This window comes from Lineus longissimus, chromosome 14 (assembly GCF_910592395.1).
Source record: "Lineus longissimus chromosome 14, tnLinLong1.2, whole genome shotgun sequence".
Classification (NCBI taxonomy): Eukaryota; Metazoa; Nemertea; class Pilidiophora; order Heteronemertea; family Lineidae; genus Lineus; species Lineus longissimus.
In genome coordinates this window covers 15,624,820-15,649,914 of record NC_088321.1, presented here as the reverse complement: position 1 = coordinate 15,649,914, position 25,095 = coordinate 15,624,820, and the positions used below count along the sequence as shown (strand labels likewise).

The following is a 25,095-nucleotide window of genomic DNA, read 5'->3' as shown; positions in this document are numbered from 1 at the left end:
CCTTAGCTCTCATTCTGAGAGTGAAAAGAATGGGTCAATTCTGACTTTTCAGATTATCTGCTTTCGTGAGTTCACTAAATTAGACTGTAGGCTAATGTCTGACCAATTGCACGGCACAAAAAGCTGCCGAGCGTAAATAAAATTGTGCACCGTCAGATGCTGCCCTCTTACGGTGACATAAAGAACTATGTCATTTCCGAATGTCCCACCAGGTCGCATTATCCAAGATGGTTGACATCTGAAAAATAATCCGACTTTTTTGCAATAAAAAGCAGAATGTAGCTCGAATGCGTTAAATTCTAATGAAATTAGGCCAATATATCGAATAAAGACAACTTTTTTCTCACGTAGGTTGAGTTTCGTTGCATTAGCATATTTGATTGCGTCTAAAATGGGTGTTTTTGTTGGATATTTTCACTCGTTTTGGCCAAAAAGGACCCAGCTACCCATGATGGCATTGATGCTTGCTCACTGACGTATGGTGGTGAAGCATACCCTATGGTCCACCTGGAAAGTCTGTCGTGTATCTATTAGGACAGGGTTAGAAGTCCTTTCCTAACCCTACTGCTCTATCTTGTCACACTTTCGAGACTTGTCACTTTGTTGGTGTTTGGGGGGGGGGGGGAGGGGGGGGCCATGCCTGTCTATCTAAAGACATGTCTGTCTAGTGCAGAGTTCTTCGCATATCGAGTGTCAATAACTTCAAAAATGTATAAATATCAGTCACTTCATTGCTCTAGACTACAGACAGGGGAGGGCACAGTTGTGCTCTGGACAGTAGATGAACCACAATACATTGTATGGGCTTTCCATTGGCTTCAATAGTCACTTGCACACCAGTCGGAGGAAGTCACTGCCAGCCAAAACAAATCTAAATATAGGGAACAAAAGAATATGTGGTATGCGACATGCGGTCTTTTGTTTGCTGCTGGTTTGTTGTGGCCAGCAGTGGCCTCCCCCGCCTGGTACGAGGAAATATATAGCTCCAAGCTGGTATGATAATTGATATTGACAGGTCAGTTGCTAAATTGAAAGCTTTATATTTCAGTTTCAAAGGCTGGAAATTCTCTGAAGATTTTCGACATTGAAAGATGGAGTCTACAAATGGAGTTGTGGTGTCCTATGTTGGCGAGGATGGATCGGTCATGATGCAGGTAGGCAGTGCTTCTGGCTAGTCCTCAAGGGCCTGATTGTTCAAAGCCTGGTTAGTTTAGCGGCTATTAAGTTTTAGCGACTGCTACTCAGCTTAGCGGCCGCCAAACCAGATAGCAGAGCTTTGAACAACCCAGCCCAGGCCTTGAAATTGAATTCAAAATGATGAAGGCATCCATTTGAGAGCCATTTTGGCCTTGGGTACTGATAAATATTTCCATTCAATTTGACCTCTCTATTAAGGACAGCATTTGTCAGTCCTGAGGGTGTCCCTAATAGAGAGGTTCCACTATATATATAGAAGTTTACACTCAAATATGTCAAACAGACATCAATTTTTGAAATCAGATAAAAAATCATGTTGTTAGAGGCATATTTTGCAAGTTAGGGCAGTTCAAAGGACGGCATGTTCTCATTTGAAGATTTTTTAGTTGTTTTGCACTGGTCACTGTCACGTCACTGGGCGGGGGGGGGGGGAAATGGCCACAAATTTACTGCCAGACCACGTAGCCCTCTCTTTCCACGCTGTGTCGCAACAGCCATATTGTTATTTGATTGGCTGTGCTTGTTTTTACAGCTCGAGCACAGCAATGGTGACCTCCTCAACCCAAACACTGAAAACAGGGCGTCGAATCTTGGCAGTGAATTAACGCCTCCAGTCGGTGTAAAAACAGAACCAGAGATCCTCAAATCGGCCACGAGTCTTACGCAAGTTTGGGAGGATACGAATGATGGCCTTTTCTCGGCGACATCAGGAGAGAGTGTCAAGACGCCTCCATGTGATGACGTCGTTGTGACAGATCCTGTGACAAACATGGACACATTAGCTAATAGCGCAACGTCACTGACTTTACCTGGAAAGTATGTTTTTCCAGATAATCACCAGGGAACTCTTGGTAACCTGCCCACTCATGGGACTCAAATTGACACTTCATCCAGTGATTTAACTAGTGTAACCCCTATGAATTTCCCTGGGAATGGTGACATTCTGGAAAATTCTCACCCTCTGGGTTATGATGAATTGAATGCTGAAATTGATTTGAATCAGGTCGAGTACATCCAGAGTGATTATAAAGTTGAGAAAGAAGAATATATGCCTGATGACGAGTTTCAGGAGAGTTATAACGTAGATGTTGAAAATTCAGCGGAATTTGGCGTAAAAACTGAAAACGTTGACAATACTGATGGTGAGAATTCAGCCGAATTTTACATCAAGACTGAGAGCCTTGCCAATACAGTCGAAACATTTTTTGATATTTTTCAACCGAGCAAAGCCCAGGCTGAAGACTCAGACTCTGATAGCAGCTCTTGTCCGAGTGTTTTGGAAGAGTTTTCAAATTTTCCAGAAAGGACTCCGCCCCCTACTCCGGAAATACAGCAAATTCCAGAAAATGTTCCTTTAGAGTCGGAAACTGTTTTTCCAATGAATTCAGCGTCGGATTCTGATTCAGAGGATGACATTGTTTGTTTGAAATCGAAAAATTTGTCGGAAATGGCAAATTTATCAGAAATGGAAAACTTATCGGAAACGGAAAATTCATCAAAGCGGAAAAGAGGCGAGAGATCTGTAATGAGTTCTGATGATGCTGAGGAGCATGTGGAGATGCAAGCTGTACAGAAACAACTGCGTGCTGAACACATGTTACGTGGGACCACCAAAGTCCTGTCTTGCACCGAGGTCAATGACATCAAATGTCGCGTCCCAAAGAACCAAAAACTGACTGAAATTCTGACAATTACTGAATTAAGTTTAGCCGGCGGTGTGAAGCGATTTAAGATTTTCTACGAGAGAAACACGGCTGCGAAAACTTCAAAAGACGATCACAGCACCTATATTATGAAGTGTAATAACATTGTTAAGCAAATTCGTAGCGTCCATAATGTTTTGAAAGTCGGTGAAAAGGCCGGGGAGGTCTTTTCTGGTATGATCCTAGTCGAGCCGAGAAAACCAAGTCTCGAGTCTCCGTTTCAGATGTTGTATATTTGGCGTCCTGACACAGCAGGTTCCATACTTCACATTTTGGACATTAAAGGGTTAAATTTTGTGATTCGTCCATTCCGTTTAGGGCCGTTCCTTCATACCCACAAAGACGGTGAGAATCACCAGTGTGCGTTGTTGTTCAGTGAGAGCCAGGTTGCGAAGTCGCAGCTGTCCTCGTCGATAAAGCACGCTTTGCTACAGATCGTGTCCAATCAGTGGAAAGCGGAGGGGAAGGAAAAATGTCACCCGGTACTCAGAAAGAATCCGCCTCAAAAACGGAAGCAACGTGGTCAGAAACGGATAAAAATCACTCCGGTAAAACCACCGCAACTAGTCATGAACACTTTATTAAATCGGTCCGCGCAAGGGAAGTCTGTGAAGGAGGTTCCTGTCCAGAAGAGCTCAGATCAGGCCTTGAAAGACTTATTGAAGAAAAAGGTTGGGTTAAATCAGCCTAAAATGAACACTTTAGGTATTGTCAGTCCGTTTTTCTTGTCGCAGGATAATGATGATGATGTTGAATTTGTCAGTACCGGGACAACAGTCCTGAGGGAATCACCTGCTGAGGTCATCTTTCCAAATGGTCGAGGGGGTCACGTGAGGAGCAGTGTGTGTAGCGCTGGGTCTTCAAACATTGCCGTTGCCACATTACGTACAATAACTGAAAATTTGAAAAATGTTGCGTCTATCGCGAGCGTGATAAGAGGACCAGAAGCGGAAAGGTTGTTTTCAAATTCAAATTCTACCCCGAGTGAGCCACGGGCAGAAATTGAATTCACAAATACGAAAAGTGTGGCTGATGAACCTAGGGCCGAGGTTCAGTTCACCAGGGTCAAAAGTGAACCTGTTGTGCCGAGAGCAGAGTTAGAATTTACAAACATTAAGAAAGAACCTGGTATGGAGATTGGGTTGGATTGTGCAAACTCCACAAATGACCATAGAGCGGAGATAGAGTTTTCACTGGTCAAAAGTGAACCTGCCGATACTGGCCAAGAAAATGGAGACAGTGGGGAGGATGACTTTGATGATGAACCAATAGCACCTTTGTCGGAGGAACAAATTAATATCATTATGAATCAAACAAGGTTAGACGTAGGAAAAAGTCCAATTGCAGCAAATACAAATGTAGCAACTGAAACAATGGAAGTAACAGAGAAAAATGTCCCAGCTATAGACGCGTCAAGTCAACTAAGCGCATCGACTATTATAAAGGCCACTAATCTATTAAATTCAAAAACAGTTTCTAAGACAGCGAATTCTTCGCAACCACGCTCAACGCGACATGTCCCAAATATCTTGAAATCGTCCTACAGTGGTGAAAGTGAGGCTCTTGAAGGGAATGTGCCAGATAAGCCATCAAACGCGATTAGTTTCTCACCTGTTGGTGTCAATATTCCCATGGTAGTACGTGGTTATGATAAGAAGAGCTTGCGTGGGACAAGTAATGCCCATTCTGTAGGCAGATTGAGCAAGCGTGGCAGCAGGAGCTTATATATGAAGACAATGCAGAGAAGCGCAGACAAAGGAGATGAATTTTTGGCATTGTGGAACAAAATGACGGAGAACGTAACCACTTCGAGTTCTGGCGTCGAAGAGGTTGTTGTCTCGGAAACTGATTCGGAAAAATCGGAACAATCTGGGCCGAAAATGATGGAAGATCATCCTGAATGTCAACAGTCTGAAGGGCCGAAAAGTTTTCAGAGTCGTTTTAAAAGGCGAATGGCAAAATCTGGTCCCATGGGTTTTGCAACTGCTCAACCTTGGCCAATGAACAGCTGGACACACCGCCTTGCACAATTACATACGGTTAAAAAACCCCGTCAAAAAACGCAAACTCATTCCTCAAACTGCTTGACCAATGGCCTCGCACAAAGTGATAAACAAGCTGGTCTGAAAATCCTCGAAGTTCACTCGGAGAATTTGTCGGCGTATTCTGGAGATGCCTTGTGGGATAGAATTGTTGAAAAAACCCAGCGCTCAACAACATGTAGTTCAAACATGGGACCAGGTTCCAAAATGGGCCCAGGTTTGGAAGAAGGTTCGGCAAGATGTAACTCTGCATCAGCTGAGACTACGACTCCTTGTAGCTCTGGTCCAGTTCCAGCGGTTTTGTGGAAAAGGAACGCGGCCAGGGATCAGTGGGATAAAGTCGTAGGAAAAAAATCGTCAAATTTGTCTAGTTCTGATTCCAAAGGCCAGACGCAGCTGGGAGGTTCCAAGTCATCACTAAAGACAGACCCAGCAGATGCTGAGGTGTCCGCTATCCATTCTGATTCTGACTCCGACCATGAGGGGGTGCTCTTGCGTGCAGACGGTGTTGCGGCAGATGACGGTGATAATGACATGGATGCTGGAAACGTCTGCAACCAATCAAATCCGTCCGATAAAAATTTGAATGCAAGTTTCGGCAGATTCGCAAATGCTCAGCCAATCACTCTTCATATTCCTCTCCCGCCGAAAAAGAAATTTTTCAAAAGTTCACGCAACACGAAAGCAAAATTTGACAAAGGAAAATTTATTTCTTCAATGATCCAAAAGGACGCGTCGAAGTACCAAGCTGAATTCATCGAACCACCGCGCCAACCGGAGTCTAAGGGGCCTACCACGTCACAACCTGTAATCCGATATATAGGTTCGTATACGCTGCCACAGGAACCGGCGGTGAAACCACGAAAATACTCTTGTTCTTTGCCACACGGTGGTGAGGTCATCCGCAGAGTTGGCATCATCAAAGAAATCAAATCTGCAAGTGCACCGTCTCCATATTCCTGCTCTGTTTGTGGACATTCGTTCAAATATTCAGGCCACTTGCGCAAACATGTCAAAATTCACACTGAATTTCGTTGCGATATTTGCAAATGTGACATGCCAACGCGTAAAATTTACGACTGCCATATAAATACTTTTCACACGTTCTTGTCTGATCGGTCAAAACTTGATCCACCGAAACAGGATGTGAATCCGAAGTATGATAACTTGGAGCGCTATTTCAGCTACGTTGAGGGCGAGAATGAAGATAAGAGTCAAGATCTGGATTGGGAGAAATGTTATCGGGAGAATGGAATTGGGGGGTCGAAGACGGACAACAGGGAGGTGGTGGATATTCCTGATGATAATTCCATTCATTCCAGTGACAGTGATGTTCAAGACGGTGATGTTTTCGCACCATTGGCTAATGTCATGAGCGGGCCAAGCGAGGACGAATGGGCAAAAATAATTTCCAAGTGATGTGTTCGGGGTTTTTAAGCACATTTATGTCGTCGATTTGGATCATAAACTATCCTTTTAAGACTCAATTTTTTTGTTTTTGAGATACCGGTGTTAGGACCAGCTGCTTGCATTTAGTTCTTTTGATTGCCATAAGTTGGCATAGGTTCTCATTAATCACTGCCACTGATAAGTCAAGTGTTATTTGCTTTTAATGGCGGACTGTATTTTGCGGAATGGAACGACCTACCCCAAACTGTATTTTGCGGAAAAAACCAAACGGAACAACCTCATCCATAGGTGATTTAAAAAATTCATAAAGAATATTTCAGGATCAGTTATAGAACAGTTATCATCAGTTGATACTGACAAGTTCACAATTTTTATTGATTATTTATCAAATTTGCTTTTAAAAACACTTTTAGCTTGTTTCCTTAGGTTGTGTTTATTCCGTTGGGTTGTGTTTATTCCGTTGGGTTGTGTTTATTCCGTTGGGTTGTGTTTATTCCGTTGGGTTGGGTTTATACTGTTGGGTTGTGTTTATACTGTTGGGTTGTGTTTATTCCATTGGGTTGTGTTTATTCCGTTGGGTTGTGTTTATTCCGTTGGGTTGTGTTTATTCCGTTCACAAAATAGCAAATGAATCAAAAGGGAGTTACGATTGGTAATTTTCTCGAAAGTTGGATTAAAGGCAAAGCTGTAAGGGGATATTTGACAAAAGATATTCTCAAGAGAGACCTGGATCAGTCAACACTTTAACACCTGTTCTATCGAATGTGACCCATCACAGCAATCTGGCACATGTCATCCTTTCCTTGGCAGGTTGAGACAGACTGGTTGTTCATTTCACCGTTGTCTGCCTTTAGTGAGAGCTAAGCACATCAATTTCTCCTGTTGTCATCTGGGCTCATCTTCTGTGGGAGATGCACTTGGGTTTGCTAAGACGGTTATTGCTGTCCAAATTTGATTTGAAATGAACAGATGGCCTAATTGTTTTGAATGTCAAGATTCTACTTTGAAACTCTCTGTAATTCTACCTTGGAGGGTCACATTCACTGTATGTTTGACTCAGTTTGTAAGGTACTTGTTGCTACCATCTTGAAACTTGATGCCGCAAAACTAATAATTTGTTATAAGTGCTAAAATGATTAATTATATTTCTATCACTTGAAATGACTTTGTTGTACAATTAATCCTCACAGTTGTCCCATCTTGACAGCTTGGAAGTCCTCGGTTATGAAGGTGTAGTTGTCCCATCTTGACAGCTTGGAAGTCCTCGGTTATGAAGGTGTAGTTGTCCCATCTTGACAGCTTGGAAGTCCTCGGTTATGAAGGTGTAGTTGTCCCATCTTGACAGCTTGGAAGCCCTCGGTTATGAAGGTGTAGAGTACACTCATCCAACCAGTTTGGTTGTGACTTTGTCCTCAAAACACAATCAACAATTCTAATCAAACATTGATGGGGCCTCGGTTGTCTTCCAGTATTCTGTACTCACGACAGACTACAGACAACCAACCAGTCATGAAACAATTCAACCGGCACATGTGAAAGTTTAGATTTTCCATTGCAAACTTGGCAGCATTTCTGCTGAACATTATAAGATGATGTGACCATTGACACACCAGTTCCTGGTTGTAAAGTAGAGGTTCCTTCAGGAATGGGATCTCAATCGCACTGTGTCCACCAAACTTTCACTTCTAGAGGTGGCAAACATTTGATATGACTGTCCAATTGAGTTTTCTCTGGACAGTCTCCAGTCATTCAGGTTGATTATTTGTCCCCTGAACATTTGATGTGACTGTCATCTCGAGTTTGCTGGACAGCCTTCCGTCCTAAGGTTGGCTATTGTCCCCCTGTTGATGTGACTGTCATCTCGAGATTGCTGGGGGCAGTCTTCAGACCTTCAGGTTGGTCATTTGTCCCCTGCTGATGTGAGTGTCATCTCAAGTTTGCTGGGGACAGTCTTCAGACCTTCAGGTTGGTCATTTGTCTCCTGTTGATGTGACTGTCATCTCAAGTTTGCTGGGGACAGTCTTCAGACCTTCAGGTTGGTCATTTGTCTCCTGTTGATGTGACTGTCATCTCAAGTTTGCTGGGGACAGTCTTCTGACATTCAGGTTGGTCATTTGTCCCCTGTTGATGTGACTGTCATCTCGAGATTGCTTGGGACAGTCTTCAGACCTTCAGGTTAGTTATTTGTCTCCTGTTGATGTGACTGTCATCTCGAGATTGCTGGGGGCAGTTTTCAGACCTTCAGGTTGGTCATTTGTCTCCTGTTGATGTGACTGTCATCTCAAGTTTGCTGGGGACAGTCTTCAGACCTTCAGGTTGGTCATTTGTCTCCTGTTGATGTGAGAGTCATCTCAAGTTTGCTGGGGGCAGTTTTCAGACCTTCAGGTTGGTCATTTGTCTCCTGTTGATGTGACTGTCATCTCGAGATTGCTGGGGACAGTCTTCAGACCTTCAGGTTAGTTATTTGTCTCCTGTTGATGTGAGTGTCATCTCAAGTTTGCTGGGGACAGTCTTCAGACCTTCAGGTTGGTCATTTGTCTCCTGTTGATGTGAGTGTCATCTCAAGTTTGCTGGGGACAGTCTTCAGACCTTCAGGTTGGTCATTTGTCTCCTGTTGATGTGAGTGTCATCTCAAGTTTGCTGGGGACAGTCTTCAGACCTTCAGGTTGGTCATTTGTCTCCTGTTGATGTGAGTGTCATCTCAAGTTTGCAGGGGGCAGTCTTCAGACCTTCAGGTTGGTCATTTGTCTCCTGTTGATGTGAGTGTCATCTCAAGTTTGCAGGGGGCAGTCTTCAGACCTTCAGTTTGGTCATTTGTCCCCTGTTGATGTGACTGTCATCTCAAGTTTGCTGGGGGCAGTCTTCAGACCTTCAGGTTGGTCATTCGTCCCCTGTTGATGTGAGTGTCATCTGAAGTTTGCTGGGGACAGTCTTCAGACCTTCAGGTTGGTCATTTGTCCCCTGTTGATGTGAGTGTCATCTCAAGTTTGCTGGGGACAGTCTTCAGACCTTCAGGTTGGTCATTTGTCCCCTGTTGATGTGAGTGTCATCTCAAGTTTGCTGGGGACAGTCTTCAGACCTTCAGGTTGGTCATTTCTCCCCTGTTGATGTGAGTGTCATCTCAAGTTTGCTGGGGGCAGTCTTCAGACCTTCAGGTTGGTCATTTCTCCCCTGTTGATGTGAGTGTCATCTCAAGTTTGCTGGGGGCAGTCCTCAGACCTTCAGGTTGGTCATTTCTCCCCTGTTGATGTGAGTGTCATCTCAAGTTTGCTGGGGGCAGTCTTCAGACCTTCAGGTTGGTCATTTGTCCCCTGTTGATGTGAGTGTCATCTCGAGATTGCTGGGGGCAGTCCTCAGACCTTCAGGTTGGTCATTTCTCCCCTGTTGATGTGAGTGTCATCTCAAGTTTGCTGGGGGCAGTCCTCAGACCTTCAGGTTGGTCATTTCTCCCCTGTTGATGTGAGTGTCATCTCAAGTTTGCAGGGGGCAGTCTTCAGACCTTCAGGTTGGTCATTTGTCCCCTGTTGATGTGAGTGTCATCTCAAGTTTGCTGGGGCAGTCCTCAGACCTTCAGGTTGGTCATTTGTCCCCTGTTGATGTGAGTGTCATCTCAAGTTTGCAGGGGGCAGTCTTCAGACCTTCAGGTTGGTCATTTGTCCCCTGTTGATGTGAGTGTCATCTCAAGTTTGCTGGGGACAGTCTTCAGTCCTGAGGTTGGTCATTTGTCTCCTGTTGATGTGAGAGTCATCTCAAGTTTGCAGGGGGCAGTCTTCAGACCTTCAGGTTGGTAATTTGTCTCCTGTTGATGTGAGTGTCATCTCAAGTTTGCAGGGGGCAGTCTTCAGACCTTCAGGTTGGTAATTTGTCTCCTGTTGATGTGAGTGTCATCTCAAGTTTGCAGGGGGCAGTCTTCAGACCTTCAGGTTGGTAATTTGTCTCCTGTTGATGTGAGTGTCATCTCAAGTTTGCAGGGGACAGTCTTCAGACCTTCAGGTTGGTAATTTGTCTCCTGTTGATGTGAGTGTCATCTCAAGTTTGCAGGGGGCAGTCTTCAGACCTTCAGGTTGGTCATTTGTCCCCTGTTAATGTGAGTGTCATCTCGAGTTTGCTGGGGACAGTCTTCAGACCTTCAGGTTGGTCATTTGTCCCCTGTTGATGTGAGTGTCATCTCGAGTTTGCTGGGGGCAATCTTCAGACCTTCAGGTTGGTCATTTGTCCCCTGTTGATGTGAGTGTCATCTCGAGTTTGCTGGGGGCAGTCTTCAGACCTTCAGGTTGGTCATTTGTCCCCTGTTGATGTGAGTGTCATCTCGAGATTGCTGGGGGCAGTCTTCAGACCTTCAGGTTGGTCATTTGTCCCCTGTTGATGTGACTGTCATCTCAAGTTTGCTGGGGACAGTCTTCAGACCTTCAGTTTGGTCATTTGTCTCCTGTTGATGTGACTGTTATCTCGAGATTGCTGGGGACAGTCTTCAGTCCTGAGGTTGGTCATTTGTCCCCTGAACCTGATGTGACTCTCATATCGAGATTGCTGGGGACAGTCTTCAGTCCTTTAGGATAGTTATTTGTCCCCTGAACATTTAATGCGACTGTCCTCGTTGAGTTTGCTGGGGACAGCCTTCAATCGTTAGTTTAGCTATTTGCCCCCTGAACACTAATGTGACTGTCATCTCGAGTTTGCCAGAGACAGTCTTCAGTCTTTCATGTTGGATGAAAAGTGTCCTCTGAATAGTGGATGTGACTATCCTCTTCGGTCTGCTGGGGACAGAAAAACGGGTTACACGACTTTCTCGATCTAGTTCTGTCGTCAGCTGAGTGGTGGCTCCGGCAATCATTCACGCTGGCCATCTTCAACGTGGCACGCATGCGCTTTGCTTCGTCTGCCGCCATGTTTTCAAAGTTTGTCTTCAAAACTTGCTCCCACAAAAATTGGAAATATTTACGGTAGGAACGATTTTATACTGTAAATTTCCACCAAAACTTTTAGTTTACAACACAAGTATAACATTCAGTTCTTCAAATAGTTTGAAAAGTGGACCGAGTTCACATATTTTGGGTTTGAACATTTGGTGATTTTCTCATTCAGTAAGCGGTGTTGGGTGGCGTGGCATTTGTACAGACTTTGTACAGTCGAAAAAAAGTTGCGGGATTGTTTTGTCAAGACGATAGTTCAAATTATGCATAGGTTTTGTTTGAAATATTAACTTTGAAATATTAACTTAGATATTGAGTATCTTGCTGAAAATCAAAAATTAAAAATCAAAACCACGTCATTTCCGGTTGGGGATAGACTTCCTGGGTAATAAAGTTCGCCATTTTTAAAAGACCCGTATTCACAGTCTTTTCAAAATGGCAGACGGTCTGTTGTAAATTTTTTTCCAGCCCCTATTTATTTCCAGTCCAGTCTGCATGCCTTCACCCGCATTCGTGAATTTTGCTCGCAGCTGTTGGCCGTTCACCAGTGATCCAGCGATATGTCAGTGACATACATGTGCATTTAGACTTGATTTGTACATTTGATTTGTACTTGATGTTGATTTTCCTCAAGTCAATCAGTAGCGAGATGCCTTTAGATTTGATTTGTACAGGTTGAGTACCGTCTTACCTATGCTGCCGTATTTCAATCTCTCGTTTTATTTTGTATATTTGCAGGTCCTTCATGTTCGAGTTGTACAAACCAACGCCATGATGAAAGCCTTACGTATGACTACTAATGTCAAGACAAACGCCATGATGAAAGCCTTAATTGACACGAATGCCATTCGAATCCGACTTTATATTTCCTTTTTGTCTGTAACCTTCTTCTTTCTTCTGTATGTTTTCAAAGTGAATTAATAAACGTTATAATTTATATTATATCTTCCTTCTTTCCCCCCAGGTTACGAGGTCAGTTAGCGCACTAACAAATATCAAAAAATCTTTTTTGATTTTCTTCTTATTTGTCTTTGGATATGTCTCTCAAAAATCTCTAAACATCCTTTCCAAACAGTAATGAATCAATAAACCAATGATTCAATCTGTTTTCTTCTTGGATTTTATGATTGTCTCCTGAACAAAGTTCTTGAAAATATTCTAAGTCCGAAAACATCTTGTGTTCTTTCTTCAAAAATGTACTAAGTCCACAGAAGTCTAAAAAATAATCGAGCGTGACTCCGCTCCGTAACTTTTCCATGGTTTTTTTTTGAAAAATACGCTAAGTACAAAATCGCTGAGTCATCCTTTTTTTCCTTTAAAAATACGCTAAGTCCACAAAACTCGAAAAATAAATTGTGCGTGGCCTCTCCTCGTAACTTTTTTCCTCTGCAAAGTTACGGAGCGAGGTCACGCTCGAGTTTTTTTTTGACGTTTTTGGAGATAGCCTATATTCTGAGGGCCCCCCTTTTTTTGGGCAAAATCCGTTAATCCAGGAGTGTATTAGGCATATGTAATCCTTTGCAAAGTTCAATTGTTATTGAGTTGAATTGTTATCTTAATGTTCAACTATTAATACATTATTAGTCTTCAAGGCTAATATTATGTGCCAATTGAAGTTTAGTGAGCGATGTTGTCAGAGTTCCTTGATCAGTTTACTGAACAACTTGTATAATACCAAGTGAATAGTGTAAAGTATTTATGTGTTGCGCAGAAGAGTGCACGTTTGATGTGTACAATTGCTGGTGAAAACGTCAAAGGAGGAACTTTGAAATGATCTGTTCTTCTCGGAATAGGCAAGCCTATTTGAACAGTTTCAAAGTCTCTTTTTGACATTTTACCAGCAATTGAACAGAAATAGCATCAAACATGAATAATTCTGCCACACATAAATAGTTCACGCTAAACAAAATGGTGAAAAACAAGTTGTTCAGCAAATTAACCACCGATATCTGGTAACTTTGCTCACAAACTCAATGCTGCACACAATACAAGCTTTGAAGAAAAATGTATTAATTGCTGGGCATAAAGATAAACATTCAACACAACAACAACAATTGAAGTTTGCAATGGATAACATGCCATATACACTCCTAGATCTACTCTTAGAATTAAAGGTTTTCAAGGCAACAAACCCCTTCCAATTTTCTAAATCAGATAGAAAAGCACCAAGAAGGATTTTCAATCATTTAAAGCCGAGGAATCTTCTTGAGAATAGAAAGATTCGTGCCCTGAGAAGATTATGAAAACCTTTATTTCTAAGAGTGTTGATAGTTCGTCAGCTCAGAATAAGTTTAACTAGTTCGAAAGTATGTCGAAAAATGTCATGAAAGATTCATGGAATTAAGTTTACAGTTTGCTAACCGTGCAGCGGCTTAAGATTGGTAAATCATTTAAAAAAACCTGAAGATATATGTAACTAATAAACCCTGAGCTGACTACTATTTTCCTTGTTTCAAATGAAAGGATTAAGTTAAAGTCGAATGAACCAAAAACACGTCAATTTTAAACACAAGTTTTATTTAAAAAACAACCAACTATTTTCACAGTACACGCAAAGAAGGCGAAATACTGTAAAATCACCAGTATAAGACCATTTTCGTGAATTTCAACACAACCCTAACCTAAGTTGAAATTAGAAAGTGATAAGACAGCTTTAGTGCTTGTGAAAGTCTCACAGTTTACGCTACAGCTGCGGAAGTCAAATGATATCCCGCAACCGCAATCATTCCTTCGTTAAAGTTCATTAGATGGTCTTATAGAAGCGATATTAAAGTATTTTTACACAGTTTGAATCAAGTAATTAAGGCCTAAATCTAAATGTATTGTACAGAGTATTGCTGTCAGTAAATTGTTTCTTTAGAATATCTTGGAACAGTCTGGGAGGGGACGGATTTCTATAAATTCATTTGTCTGGATTGGTAGTATGGTCTAAAAAAAGGGCGATTGATAATGATATCTTAATGCCCGGGTAATTCCTTTCAAACATTTCGAATGTTGATGTTGCTTTAATGACATAGATCAATTTACCCTAACGATTGTAATGTGTCTGTAATAACACAGACAATTCTCGGGGTGTACCAATTAGTTATTTCAGAACTCATCATCAAAATCTGGATGCGGTGTCACTGCCCACTTATCATGCGAGGACCCAGTACGGCGATGTTCGTTCCCAGCCGCAGCCTTATATGGAAGAGTACGCTAATGGTCTGTAGTCGGACGCCAGAGTAGACCCAGTTAGCCGCAACCAGAAATTGGATCACCAAATTGATTCTCCCTAAACGTCTGACCCAAGATGAGGCTGAATAGCATTGAGGTATGATACGGAAGAGTCGACGTATGCCCCTTGATATCGGATCAACCGATCGTTCCCTTGTTCGTACCCTAGCCATAAAGGATCGCAGAGCAGATTGGGGAGTCACGATATCTCCTCAACCAATTCGTACCAAAGCTACAACAGCCGCCAAAAACAAGCCAGATAATGAGGGATCACCTTGTGAAGCCAAAGATACAGCAGCCGCCGAAATCGATCCAGTGCTACCTTTAGCTACCAAAATGCCCGCCAGGGTAGCGGAAAGGGTTATTTAACGACGCACCAACAAAAATGGCGACGTTATTATTACTGATTAGGGTAAATTGACACTTGAAATCAAAGCAACATACAGTTAGCCGAAATGCTTAACACTGAGCAGGTTATTGTTTATGCTTTTTAAAAGAAATTATAAATTATGAATCTTAATATATCAAAAGTGTCGAATTCTGCTTTGCCCTTGCTCATTGGAAATGAAGCAATCAGCTTTTTGAGAAGAGTTAAATTTTGTTTTTGGAATTCAGAATGGGTGAACACGTGTTCCTTTTAGTTTTAGTTATAGGGGGTTTGTTTTCTTAATTGATATTCTTAAGAAACAACTTCTTACTGCAGCAGTTTAATGATGTTGCTGTTAAACTAATTTCTACTTTTGATTACAAGGGAATATCTTACATCTTAACATAAATGCACATATACAGGGTGTCACAAATGTTTTTAATTTCTGATCTGGAAAGGTGTGTGAACGTTTGTGAATCGAATTTAAAAACAAATTCCGATGATCAGAATAAAGAGAAATGGTTAGCCGCCATATATTAAGGCCAGCAAGTTAAATATAGGGTACAAACTGCCTTCTCTCCAGGCGCCTGGCATCAGAGATTGGAGTTGGGAGGTAAAGAGTGTCTCATCAGCCAAAAGCTGGCTGGCCCTTTCATTAGGGGTGACACTATCATGAACAAACTTTACTTTAGACTCATTAAATAATCATTGTTCCAAAATTCACAATCATAAATGTGAATCTGCGAACGGTAATCTAACTTGTTTGGGACACCCTGTAAGCCTACAATACAACTCGTACATTGAAAACACCATGCCTAAATCTAGATTACAACCGCTTAGAACAAGATGAACAGAAGTTGGGTTGCTTATTTATAACAATGAAGAAAGTAAGCAAAACAGAGCCTTGCTAATTTCGATTTGAACATATTTAGACAAGGTTGGACCAATGGGTTCAAAGAGCACTCTAGGCCAACAATCAGCCCCTCAATAAAAAGGCGTGGTGTTTTCAAAATGCTAAACATTTAAGATACAATAAACACACAATTCTTGATTTTTCGGTGATTTCAAAAGGCATGAGGCTCTGAGCCTGTGAATGACTGGTAAAGATTCATAAGCACTTCCGGTCGGATTGTCCAATCAGAAGACCAGTGGCACTGGACTAGTGGTTTATCATGATTCATCACAAGCCAGGAGGCTGAATAGGGAGGGGGCTGAAGTCATCATAAATCTTTAGTGTAACAGAAGAAATCTGCATGAAGATTAAATATCATTCTCAAAATAGATAGGGGGGGGGGGGGGCTGGAGTGGTCCATGACCCATGACTAGAGGTGTATGTCGAGACTCAGACAAGGTTTTTATAGAAAGAGGATGCGTTTTGAAATCACCCTAGCAACTCAACCTACAACTGCCACTAAAACTGAAGTGGAAGGTGTATGTTAGATGTTCAGTCAAGTATACAGGATGTTAATTAAAGCATGGTCATTTCATGCCAGTTGTTTTATGATAACTACTGGATGGGGTATACTAAAGTTAGTCTGCAACAAATTCTCAGATATTCTATATGTTGATGGGTACAATTTAAATACCAGTTGGCCAAGTCATTTTGAACAACGGCTATCAGGCATTAGAAATATGCCTTGTTTTAATTAACAACCTGTACTTATAATGATACATGTAATTCAAAAAGCTTGTGACAAAAACTCCCAGTGAACTCAGTTCAGCAGGAAAATTGTTGAACACAGTAGGCCATATTGGCTCATTCATTGGAATATACAGATTAAGGGCTCACAATAGCCCAATCGAAGGCTTTGTGACAGTGGACAAAGGTTCCCAGAACCTGTCTATTCAATTGGATGGCGGTGACATTGACATAACTCAACGAGTTGTCTGAGCTCATATTTTCAGTGACTCGCTCATTGTCGACCCCTTCCAGTGGGTGGTTTTGTGGCCTAGTGGTTTGAGCGTTGGACTCAAGATCCAGAGGTTTTGGGTTCGAATCCAGTCTAGACCTTTTTACAGACTTTTTTACAATAAATTATTTTCTTTCTCGCTTTAACAGGGATTATTTTAAGACATTATAATTTCATGAGGGGATATAGTACCTGTAACCAAGAAAATTTGCCGGATTCGATGTTTTTTTTCAAAGTTGCTTTCTTCCAACACCACACTGACAATTGTGTCAAAAATCTTCACAAGACGACAAGTAAAGGTATGGTTGTTTTGCACTTTGGAACGAAATTTTAGCCCCCCAAAAAATCTTTATTATTCTTAACCTCCTTCCAGCAGCAATCTTGGTCTTCCTGTCAGTATCAGTAAATCAAAAGACGTCTACCAAGCTTGTTTGGCGCAGACAATGGCCGTAATATAGTAGAAGGTTTCTGATTGGCTGATACTGACCAGAAGGCTAAGAATTCTGTTTGAAGAAAGTAACCAATGATGGAGGTAAAGTCCGGCAAACCCTCTGCTTACTGTGATTGCTCAATCAAACGAGCAACTGTCAAGGTGAATTTAGTCTACTTGGGTACAAGTGTATTTCTGTTTACGAACACGCTATCACAATAGTGAGGTTTGGCAAGCTTACGTTTAACGTTTTCGAGGCACATTTGTTTGTGAAGTGAGCGTTCGACCAGCTTCATTCATCACTGAGTGAGCAACAATGAGTGGGGTATCGGCGTTACAAAGGCCAACACTACACGCTGGCGTTGGCTGTCAAAATCAGGGTATTTCATAAGTAGGGTACCACAAGAGGTAAAGACTCTGATTCAAATCTAAGCTTCCATGAAGAAGGAGCATCTTTTGCCGATTTTAGAATTTTCAAAACGTAAACGTAAACATATTCGTAAATCGTTAGCATGCGAAACCTCACTAATGATGAAATAGGTTTTTGACATTCAGTTTTACAAAGAATTGGTCTTGCCTTAGACTGCTCACGGGTAGTTTGGCGAGAAAAGATTCCATAAACGTTCCCTCCTTTGCCGATACGTCGTCCTCGTATGTAGATCACGTGACTTGATGACGTCATTGACACGTGGTGTGCACGCCATGCGAACTGGAAAACATAAGGTTATGGAAATTTGAGGATTTTGCAAACTTACTAACAACAAAAGGAAAGGAAGGGTTGCAAACTTAATAAGACTTATGCGATCAAAGCCGAGCTGGGCAAAGCCGTCCTTGGGATCAGGAAGGGAGCCCTGATTAGCTGGGGTGGTCACAGACAGAAGAAAGTGGGGAGCGACTGAGGATGCTCCTACAAAAAGATGGTCAAAGCCCCTTATTCCATTTCGAAGGAAGGGGTAAACATTACAATGAGGGTAATGGAAAATGCATTAGATCAGCCAAGTTCAATGCCTTACATTGGCATACCATAGCTATGGCAAGTAGTCATATTAATACTGCCTCTAATATACTACTGGTTTCATCTAAAGAAGGTCATTTTTCATCAGTAATGACAGTCAGGGGAGTAAAAAGAAGGTACCATGTATGGAGAAGGAGAATGCTTTCAAATAAAAGGGCTTCCGGCTGCGTTAACAGAAGCCACTGTTTCATCAGTGCACCCTTTGGGAAGAGGGTCATTTGAATGACAAGGTGGTGATATAACCAAAGACGACAAAACAAAGATTTGACCACAACAATCAACATAACCCACAAGCTCGCACCCAGGTGGAAACTATAGGACTTGTACGACACTTGGTATGATCGAATTCTGCCATGAGCCTGTACACGAGTTCCTTTGTTGATGTGCCCTGGGGTCCAGGACATCCATAGCCATGAGTCCATTCCAAGCACTGAACATTTCATAGAGCTGCCACCTGTGGGCGAGCTTGAGGGTAATGTTGATTGCTATGGTCACATCCATTTGTATTCTTCCACCAGCCATTGTGGTGGGCATGGTTCTCTCGAGATCAAAGCCAGTTTAGAGTTGCGCAAGTCAACTTACCGTGTATAGTACTGTGACCGCTGTATCATCTGATTCCCTGTGGAGTCCAGCCGCTTCCTGTGTATGACATTCCACCTGGAAAATGTAGCATGAAACAATTTTGAGAATTTTGCAAATGGACATCACATGGATGTTTCTGACAGTGTCGCATACAGCTGGCGATATCAATTCTTTCTCAGAATGGGCCCATATGTTCTGATGAGTTATCGAATGGGCGTATTTTGTGTCCAAACAAATCCGCTACAGTTCGACACGAGCAAGATCTCTCTTATAGTCCGCGTCACTGCAAACGCCAAGTCGACAGCACGTTCGGGCTGAAGACAAAGTCACAACCAGAAAGACAAGTCAGCAGTATTTCAAGTCAGAGGACAAAGTCACAACCAGCAAGACAAGTCGACAGTATCTTCGGACTGAAGACAAAGTCACAACCCGAAAGACAAGTCGACAGCATCTTCAGGATGAAGACAAAATCACAACCCGAAAGACAAGCCGACAGCATCTTCGGTCATCACCATGCAGTCATTGTGGCGAGTTTAATGTTAAAAGAAACTTTGCTCTCAGCTTTCCTAATTACCAGGTTAAAGGTGGCAACATTGAAGTACTTTACTTGCCTCGTATAATACTTGGTCCGCGTTATCATCCTTTGCCGAATCGAATCGATGATGGACTATGACTCGATGGTTTTCGATCCCTGATGGAGTGGGTTGCGTTGAGCGCGCTGTCCTGGCATCCAGTTCGTGACAGCTGCGATGAATGTGCGAGTTCTGCAAGTAAAAAGTAAACACTCATAAGACACATGAGTACAAAGGGAATAAGATAATTGAGACATTTAAAATGTCCTAATTCAAAGCAAGAAGGCGTATTTTGTGTCCAAACTAATCCGCTACAGTTCGACACGAGCAAGATCTCTCTTATAGTCCGCGTCACTGCAAACGCCAAGTCGACAGCACGTTCGGTCTGAAGACAAAGTCACAACCAGGAAGACAAGTCAACAGTAGAGGACAAAGTCACAACCAGAAAGACAAGTCGGCAGTATCTTCGTGCTGAAGACAAAGTCACCACCAGAAAGACAAATCGGCAGTATCTTCGGACTGAAGACAAAGTCACCACCTGAAGACAAGTCGACAGTATCTTCGGGCTGAAGACAAAGTCACAACCAGAAAGACAAGTCGACAGCATCTTCGGTCATCACCATGCAGTCATTGTGGCGAGTTTAATGTGATAAGAAAATTTGCCCTCAGCTTTCCTACCAGGTTAAAGGTGGCAACATTGAAGTACTTTACTTGCCTCGTATAATACTTGGTCCGCGTTATCATTCTTTGCCGAATCGATCGTCATGAAAGACTATTACTCGATGGTTTTCGATCCCTGATGGAGTGGGTTGCGTTGAGCGCGCTGTCCGGGCATCCAGTTCGTGACAGCCGCGATGAATGTGTGAGTTCTGCAAGTAAAAAGTAAACACTCATAAGACACATGAGTACAAAGGGAATAAGATAATTGAGACATTCAAAATGTCCTAATTCAAAGCAAGAAGGCGTATTTTGTGTCCAAACAAATCCGCTACAGTTCGACACGAGCAAGATCTCTCTTATAGTCTGCGTCACTGCAAACGCCAAGTCGACAGCACGTTCGGGCTGAAGACAAAGTCACAACCAGAAAGACAAGTCAGCAGTATTTCAAGTCAGAGGACAAAGTCACAACCAGAAAGACAAGTCGGCAGTGTCTTCAGGCTGTAGACAAAGTCACCACCAGAAAGACAAATCGGCAGTATCTTCGGGCCGAAGACAAAGTCACAACCAGAAAGACAAGTCGACAGCATCTTCGGTCATCAACATGCAGTCATTGTGGCGAGTTTAATGTGATTAGAAATTTTGCTCTCAGCTTTCCTAATTACCAGGTTAAAGCTGGCAACATTGAAGTACTTTACTTGCCTCGTATAATACTAGGTCCGCGTAATCATTCTTTGCTGAATCGATCATCATGAAAGACTATGACTCGATGGTTTTCGATCCCTGATGGAGTGGGTTGCGTTGAGCGCGCTGTCCTGACATCCAGTTCGTGACAGCTGCGATGAATGTGTGAGTTCTGCAAGTTAAAAGTAAACACTCATAAGACACATGAGTACAAAGGGAATAAGATAATTGAGACATTTAAAATGTCCCAATTCAAAGCAAGAAGGCGTATTTTGTGTCCAAACAAATCCGCTACAGTTCGACACGAGCAAGATCTCTCTGATAGTCCATGTCACTGCAAACGCCAAGTCAACAGTACGTTCGGGCTGAAGACAAAGTCACAACCAGGAAGACAAGTCAACAGTATTTCAAGTCAGAGGACAAAGTCACAACCAGAAAGACAAGTCGGCTGTATCTTCGGCCTAACTACAGAATAGCCGGGACAGTAGTAGCTCTGTACATTATGTACACTCTGTTTTTCTGTACATTATGTACACATTCCTATCACTACGAGCTCTATTTCCCCGCTCTTTTTGGTACGCACGCTCGTTGTACACATGCTTTGTGCATTCATTAACATCGCCATTTTGTTTTCTTGAATGACCAACTATTCCAAAACTTTGAGGAGTGCAGCACGTTACAAAATTCTTTCAATACACATTATCATTGTGTTCGAGCAATATGAGCTTGCTGACCAATCGAGAAGAAAAAAAATGCTGACAAAGTTTGAGACAACATGTGCGATCCAAGAAAACAAAATGGCTTCCTTCGGGTGGCTTCCCGCATGTTCACAGCGAAAAGTAAAATGAGTTTTGGGAGCATTTTACCAGGAATTATTCAGGGGAATTCAAGTTTTGATGCTCTTTCCACTTCACTCCAACAAAATGGAATATCTTTCATAAGAACTTACCAGAATATCTGCAACTTTGGCGGAAATTTAGAAGTAAATCGAGATTTGCCTCCGTCTACCTTGGCGAACTAGAGAGGAATGACCTCAGACTAACGTCACATCACGTGGCCCCGCACCATGGCATTGACCAATCAGGCACCGACCCGAGTTGCTGTCTGTAACGAACATGGTTTGGTAACCAGTTGACCAGGGTGTGACGGCACAATTGAATGGTGTCGCAATCAATTTTCATTGATCTGATTAGTTATGGAAATGTGACCGCCATATGCGCTAATCGTGTACCCTTTCACTTTGGCGAATCCGTGTCCCCACTATCAGCGGACTCAGACACGCCGGCCCGTTTACCGCGGAGAGAAGGCTCTCATCTGTGCGGAAAAGCCATGAAGGCGCGAGAAAAACAGGCTATCTCATGAACTTAGTGAGGTGTGCCTAGTGGCCATTTCATTTTTTCACAAACAAGTTACTAGGAGAAATATTTTTAGCCAAACATAGGCCTACCGCAGAATGGGGGGAGTGCCTGGTGTTTGACGCGGAGTGTTGGGGAACTGATTCGCCAGCTCTAACACGTGCTGATGTAATTGAAACGAATGATTTAATACTAACACCCGTTGCTTCAATTAAACGAAATCGACACACCTCATTGGAGAGGTTTAGCAACGCTTCCAGTAACGTCATTAGAGAGGTTTAGCAAGTATCCCGTTTACGTCAACGTTTATAAATTTTTGCTAAAAAGCATGACACGTTCGGTTGTCAAATATCTGACGTTTACCACTTCTGTGTGAAGCTGATTCGACAACTACTCTGGTCTTCATTACATGTGTATTGGCACTAACTTGAGTTACTTGCCATTATCTTAGGTAGGCTTAACTGAGGGAGATGCCGTCTAGTAATAACCAGGTTCTGGCGACAAAATATCAACACTGAACACTTTTATAATCGTGAAAAGGCTTTATTCATTTCAACGTCGGCACTGCTTCGAACACAGGCTGTATCAGAATAAAATATCCGATTTAATGTGATCGACTAACCATATTCAGCTTTCGCACCAAACTTTTACACTGAGGATACAAAGGAGTTTCACAACTTTTGTAAATAACGATTATGGATTACTAATTAGCCTAGAAAGAGACCACGTGACCATAGTTTTCTCAGCTTGTCAATGTCCGTTTCTCTCAGAAGGTCACTACCTCACCAGTTCACTAAACACACCGAGATGCAGTGAATTTTGAATTCGTTCTGATCCCCTTAGCCATACCTATTAGATTTGACCGTGTAATGACATCATATTCCTGGGACTCTACACGAACACCTCTGACCAGCGGCATAGGTATTTCCATTTTAGTGGTCGATATTCCCGAGTTCGAAAACTGATGATATTCCTCCTAGACTGTGACCTCTAGGATGCTGCTTAGAGGAATCAGGCTTTGTCAGATAACGCAGACCAGGCAGCTTAACTCTTCCGGCGAGTGAAACTGCACTCATCCTCCCATGCAAGGCCATCGGCGTCCGAAGCGTGATCAAACTATAGACGCCAATGAAAAAAAACAGTGCTTGCGTTGACGTCAAAGTTGTGATCATGGTTCGAACGCCAAAGGTCACGCGTCTGAGTTTGAATTCGGCTGCAGTGGTAATTCGAGTGAACTGCTGACTCTATCACACAGTCTACATATTTAACTGAACTACTGTCGAACGCAAAGAGTGTGTAAATATGACTTCTTGACCACGTGATGTAATATAATCGAAAAAAAGTCGGAAAAACACGAATCTTCTCTGTCTTCTTTCCATACTGATGAGATTTTTCCGATATTTTTCGAATTTCTTTCAAAGTAAAACACCACATTAAAATTGAACTGGCACAAAAATGTTGCAGAGAGTTCTTAATCACAAACTAAACGTCTTAACTTTTCTGAAAAGCCTGCCGAGTCCATTCCAGAATTTGGTTAGTCCTCTGAAGTTTGGCCGACATGATGCCGACGGCCGTTGTCAATGTTAAAAAATCACGCATTTGGCCTCAAGTCTCCAATCCACGGCGTACTGAACCATGCCGATACACCTGTAATTGTCAACACGGTACAACACGTCCAATCACATCGTGATTCTTTCCATCTGTAACTTAATTGGTTGCCTTCGCATTGCCGAATTGGTTGCCTTATCACGTGACCTGTCAAAAATGTAAAATAATCTCTCTGCTACTTGTCTTCGTTTCGGGAAGAAATCACCTGAAAGATGGCACAGCAAGGGATGTGAGTGTGGAGACATGTAACACAAAAGGACATGAATAAACAAAATATTTTCCTTCTCCTTGTGTCAAAATGTGCTTTCCACTACTTCTGGTTGCCTAGCCATAATCGCTGCCGCCTAGATGAGGCTCAGTGCATTATGCACTATAAACAGTGAACATTGTTATAAAGGCGTTTTAGAATTAATCACAATGACATCTCAGATTCACCAGGAATGGGTCATCGTCACTCAAGATGGTCGCTGCTGGTAACAGAGGTACAGGTAGAAGCCCTAAATAATGTGTATTATCTTTGCAAAAGAGATTGTGAATGCGTACAGACCTGCTCAGCACTGGAAGGTGTGTCCCATTGCGGCGAGTTCGACAAACTCATCATCCGTAACTCTGTCGAACCGAAAACTGATGGAGTTGACATATTGACCGCTGGAGACCAGACGTACCACTGAGTAGCCGCAAGGGAGCAGGATGAGTGAGCCAACTGAAAGAGAAAAGCAGCTCTGGAAGTGTTGTGGAGAAGGGAATGGGTATTTTGGCTCAACAAGGGGGAAGGGCTTGCCGAAAAACTAATGGGGTAAACAAATTCGCCACTGGAGAGCAGGCGCACCACAGAGTTGATACAAAGGAGTATAATTGAGCCAACTGGGAGAGAAAGGGGGCAAACTATGTTCAGGTCTACTAGAATACTGTACAAAGACTTTGTAGTCTGATGTTGTCTGATGTTGTCATAAACTAGCAGGATCTCCATTATAGTCCGCGTCAAGTTCTTCAGACATCAGAGACTGTTTCAGAAGATAATTGCTAACTCCAGCCCTGAACCATACTTTTACCCAACCCAAACATCCGCTAAGAAATTCTTACCTTCGTGTTTTGTACCGCACATATCATTGTCTCCCAGCCTCATGTAGTCGGGCTGCATGCCAGACCCGAACAGGAACTCAGCATAGTCCCTCTCACCACTCTCCATGCACTGCCTACGGACACCCATGCTCTTGTGGTGCTTCCCGTCAATCGTTGACCCAATGTCGACACCGAGGATGTTCACCTTCTCAGGGTGGAGTATGGATACAGAGCAGTTGCGGGCCTTGCCGAAGTTCTGCAGGGTGTAGGCTCCCGTGGGCTCCATCAGGAGCACGTTACAAGCTGAAACGTGGACGAAAACAATAGAGAATTGCTTTGCCATCAACTGAGGATCCGTTGCCCATAATAGTC

At 42.7% G+C, this 25,095-nt stretch overlaps 2 protein-coding genes and 1 long non-coding RNA gene across 5 annotated transcripts in view; 1 reads left to right on the top strand and 2 right to left on the bottom strand.

Moving 5' to 3' along the window:
• The first annotated feature begins 212 nt into the window (after window positions 1–212).
• On the top strand, window positions 213–12,202 carry LOC135499003 (uncharacterized). 2 transcript variants are annotated; one of them, XR_010449202.1, is made up of 3 exons: window positions 213–347; window positions 1,049–1,154; window positions 12,004–12,202. XR_010449202.1 is itself a non-coding variant. In XM_064789599.1 (3 exons), exons 2-3 carry the CDS (start codon window positions 1,092–1,094, stop codon window positions 6,359–6,361), a joined length of 4,695 nt encoding a protein of 1,564 aa, XP_064645669.1. In that variant the 5' UTR covers window positions 213–347; window positions 1,049–1,091; the 3' UTR covers window positions 6,362–7,474. The 2 variants fall into 2 exon arrangements, 1 of the variants encoding a protein (XP_064645669.1); XM_064789599.1 differs by lacking the exon at window positions 12,004–12,202 and adding an exon at window positions 1,730–7,474.
• Window positions 12,203–16,146: 3,944 nt separating this feature from the next.
• LOC135499094 (uncharacterized) lies at window positions 16,147–21,713 on the bottom strand. Its single transcript, XR_010449228.1, has 5 exons — window positions 21,648–21,713; window positions 20,717–20,870; window positions 20,073–20,226; window positions 18,786–18,860; window positions 16,147–17,897 (listed from the first exon to the last, which is right to left on the bottom strand). It is a non-coding gene; the product is annotated as an uncharacterized LOC135499094 (long non-coding RNA).
• An 855-nt stretch (window positions 21,714–22,568) lies between these two features.
• Window positions 22,569–25,095, bottom strand: part of LOC135498764 (corticotropin-releasing factor-binding protein-like) — a 70,587-nt gene continuing 68,060 nt past the window's right edge. Inside the window, exons 5-7 of one of the 2 annotated variants that reach the window (XM_064789177.1) lie at window positions 24,745–25,026; window positions 24,209–24,364; window positions 22,569–23,808 (exon numbers count right to left, since the gene is read on the bottom strand). In XM_064789177.1, the coding sequence (XP_064645247.1) occupies window positions 24,213–24,364; window positions 24,745–25,026 (434 nt within the window). In that variant the 3' untranslated portion in view covers window positions 22,569–23,808; window positions 24,209–24,212. Of the gene's footprint in view, window positions 23,867–24,208; window positions 24,365–24,744; window positions 25,027–25,095 lie in introns of both variants that reach the window. The other variant, XM_064789176.1, reaches the window with a different exon arrangement.

Excerpts from the sequence above, each read along its gene's own strand:
- LOC135499003 (XM_064789599.1), top strand. The coding sequence starts at position 1,092 with ATGGAGTCTACAAATGGAGTTGTGGTGTCCTATGTTGGCGAGGATGGA. Across the intron at positions 1,155-1,729 it reads ATGGATCGGTCATGATGCAG|CTCGAGCACAGCAATGGTGA; the intron begins GTAGGCAGTGCT and ends TTGTTTTTACAG.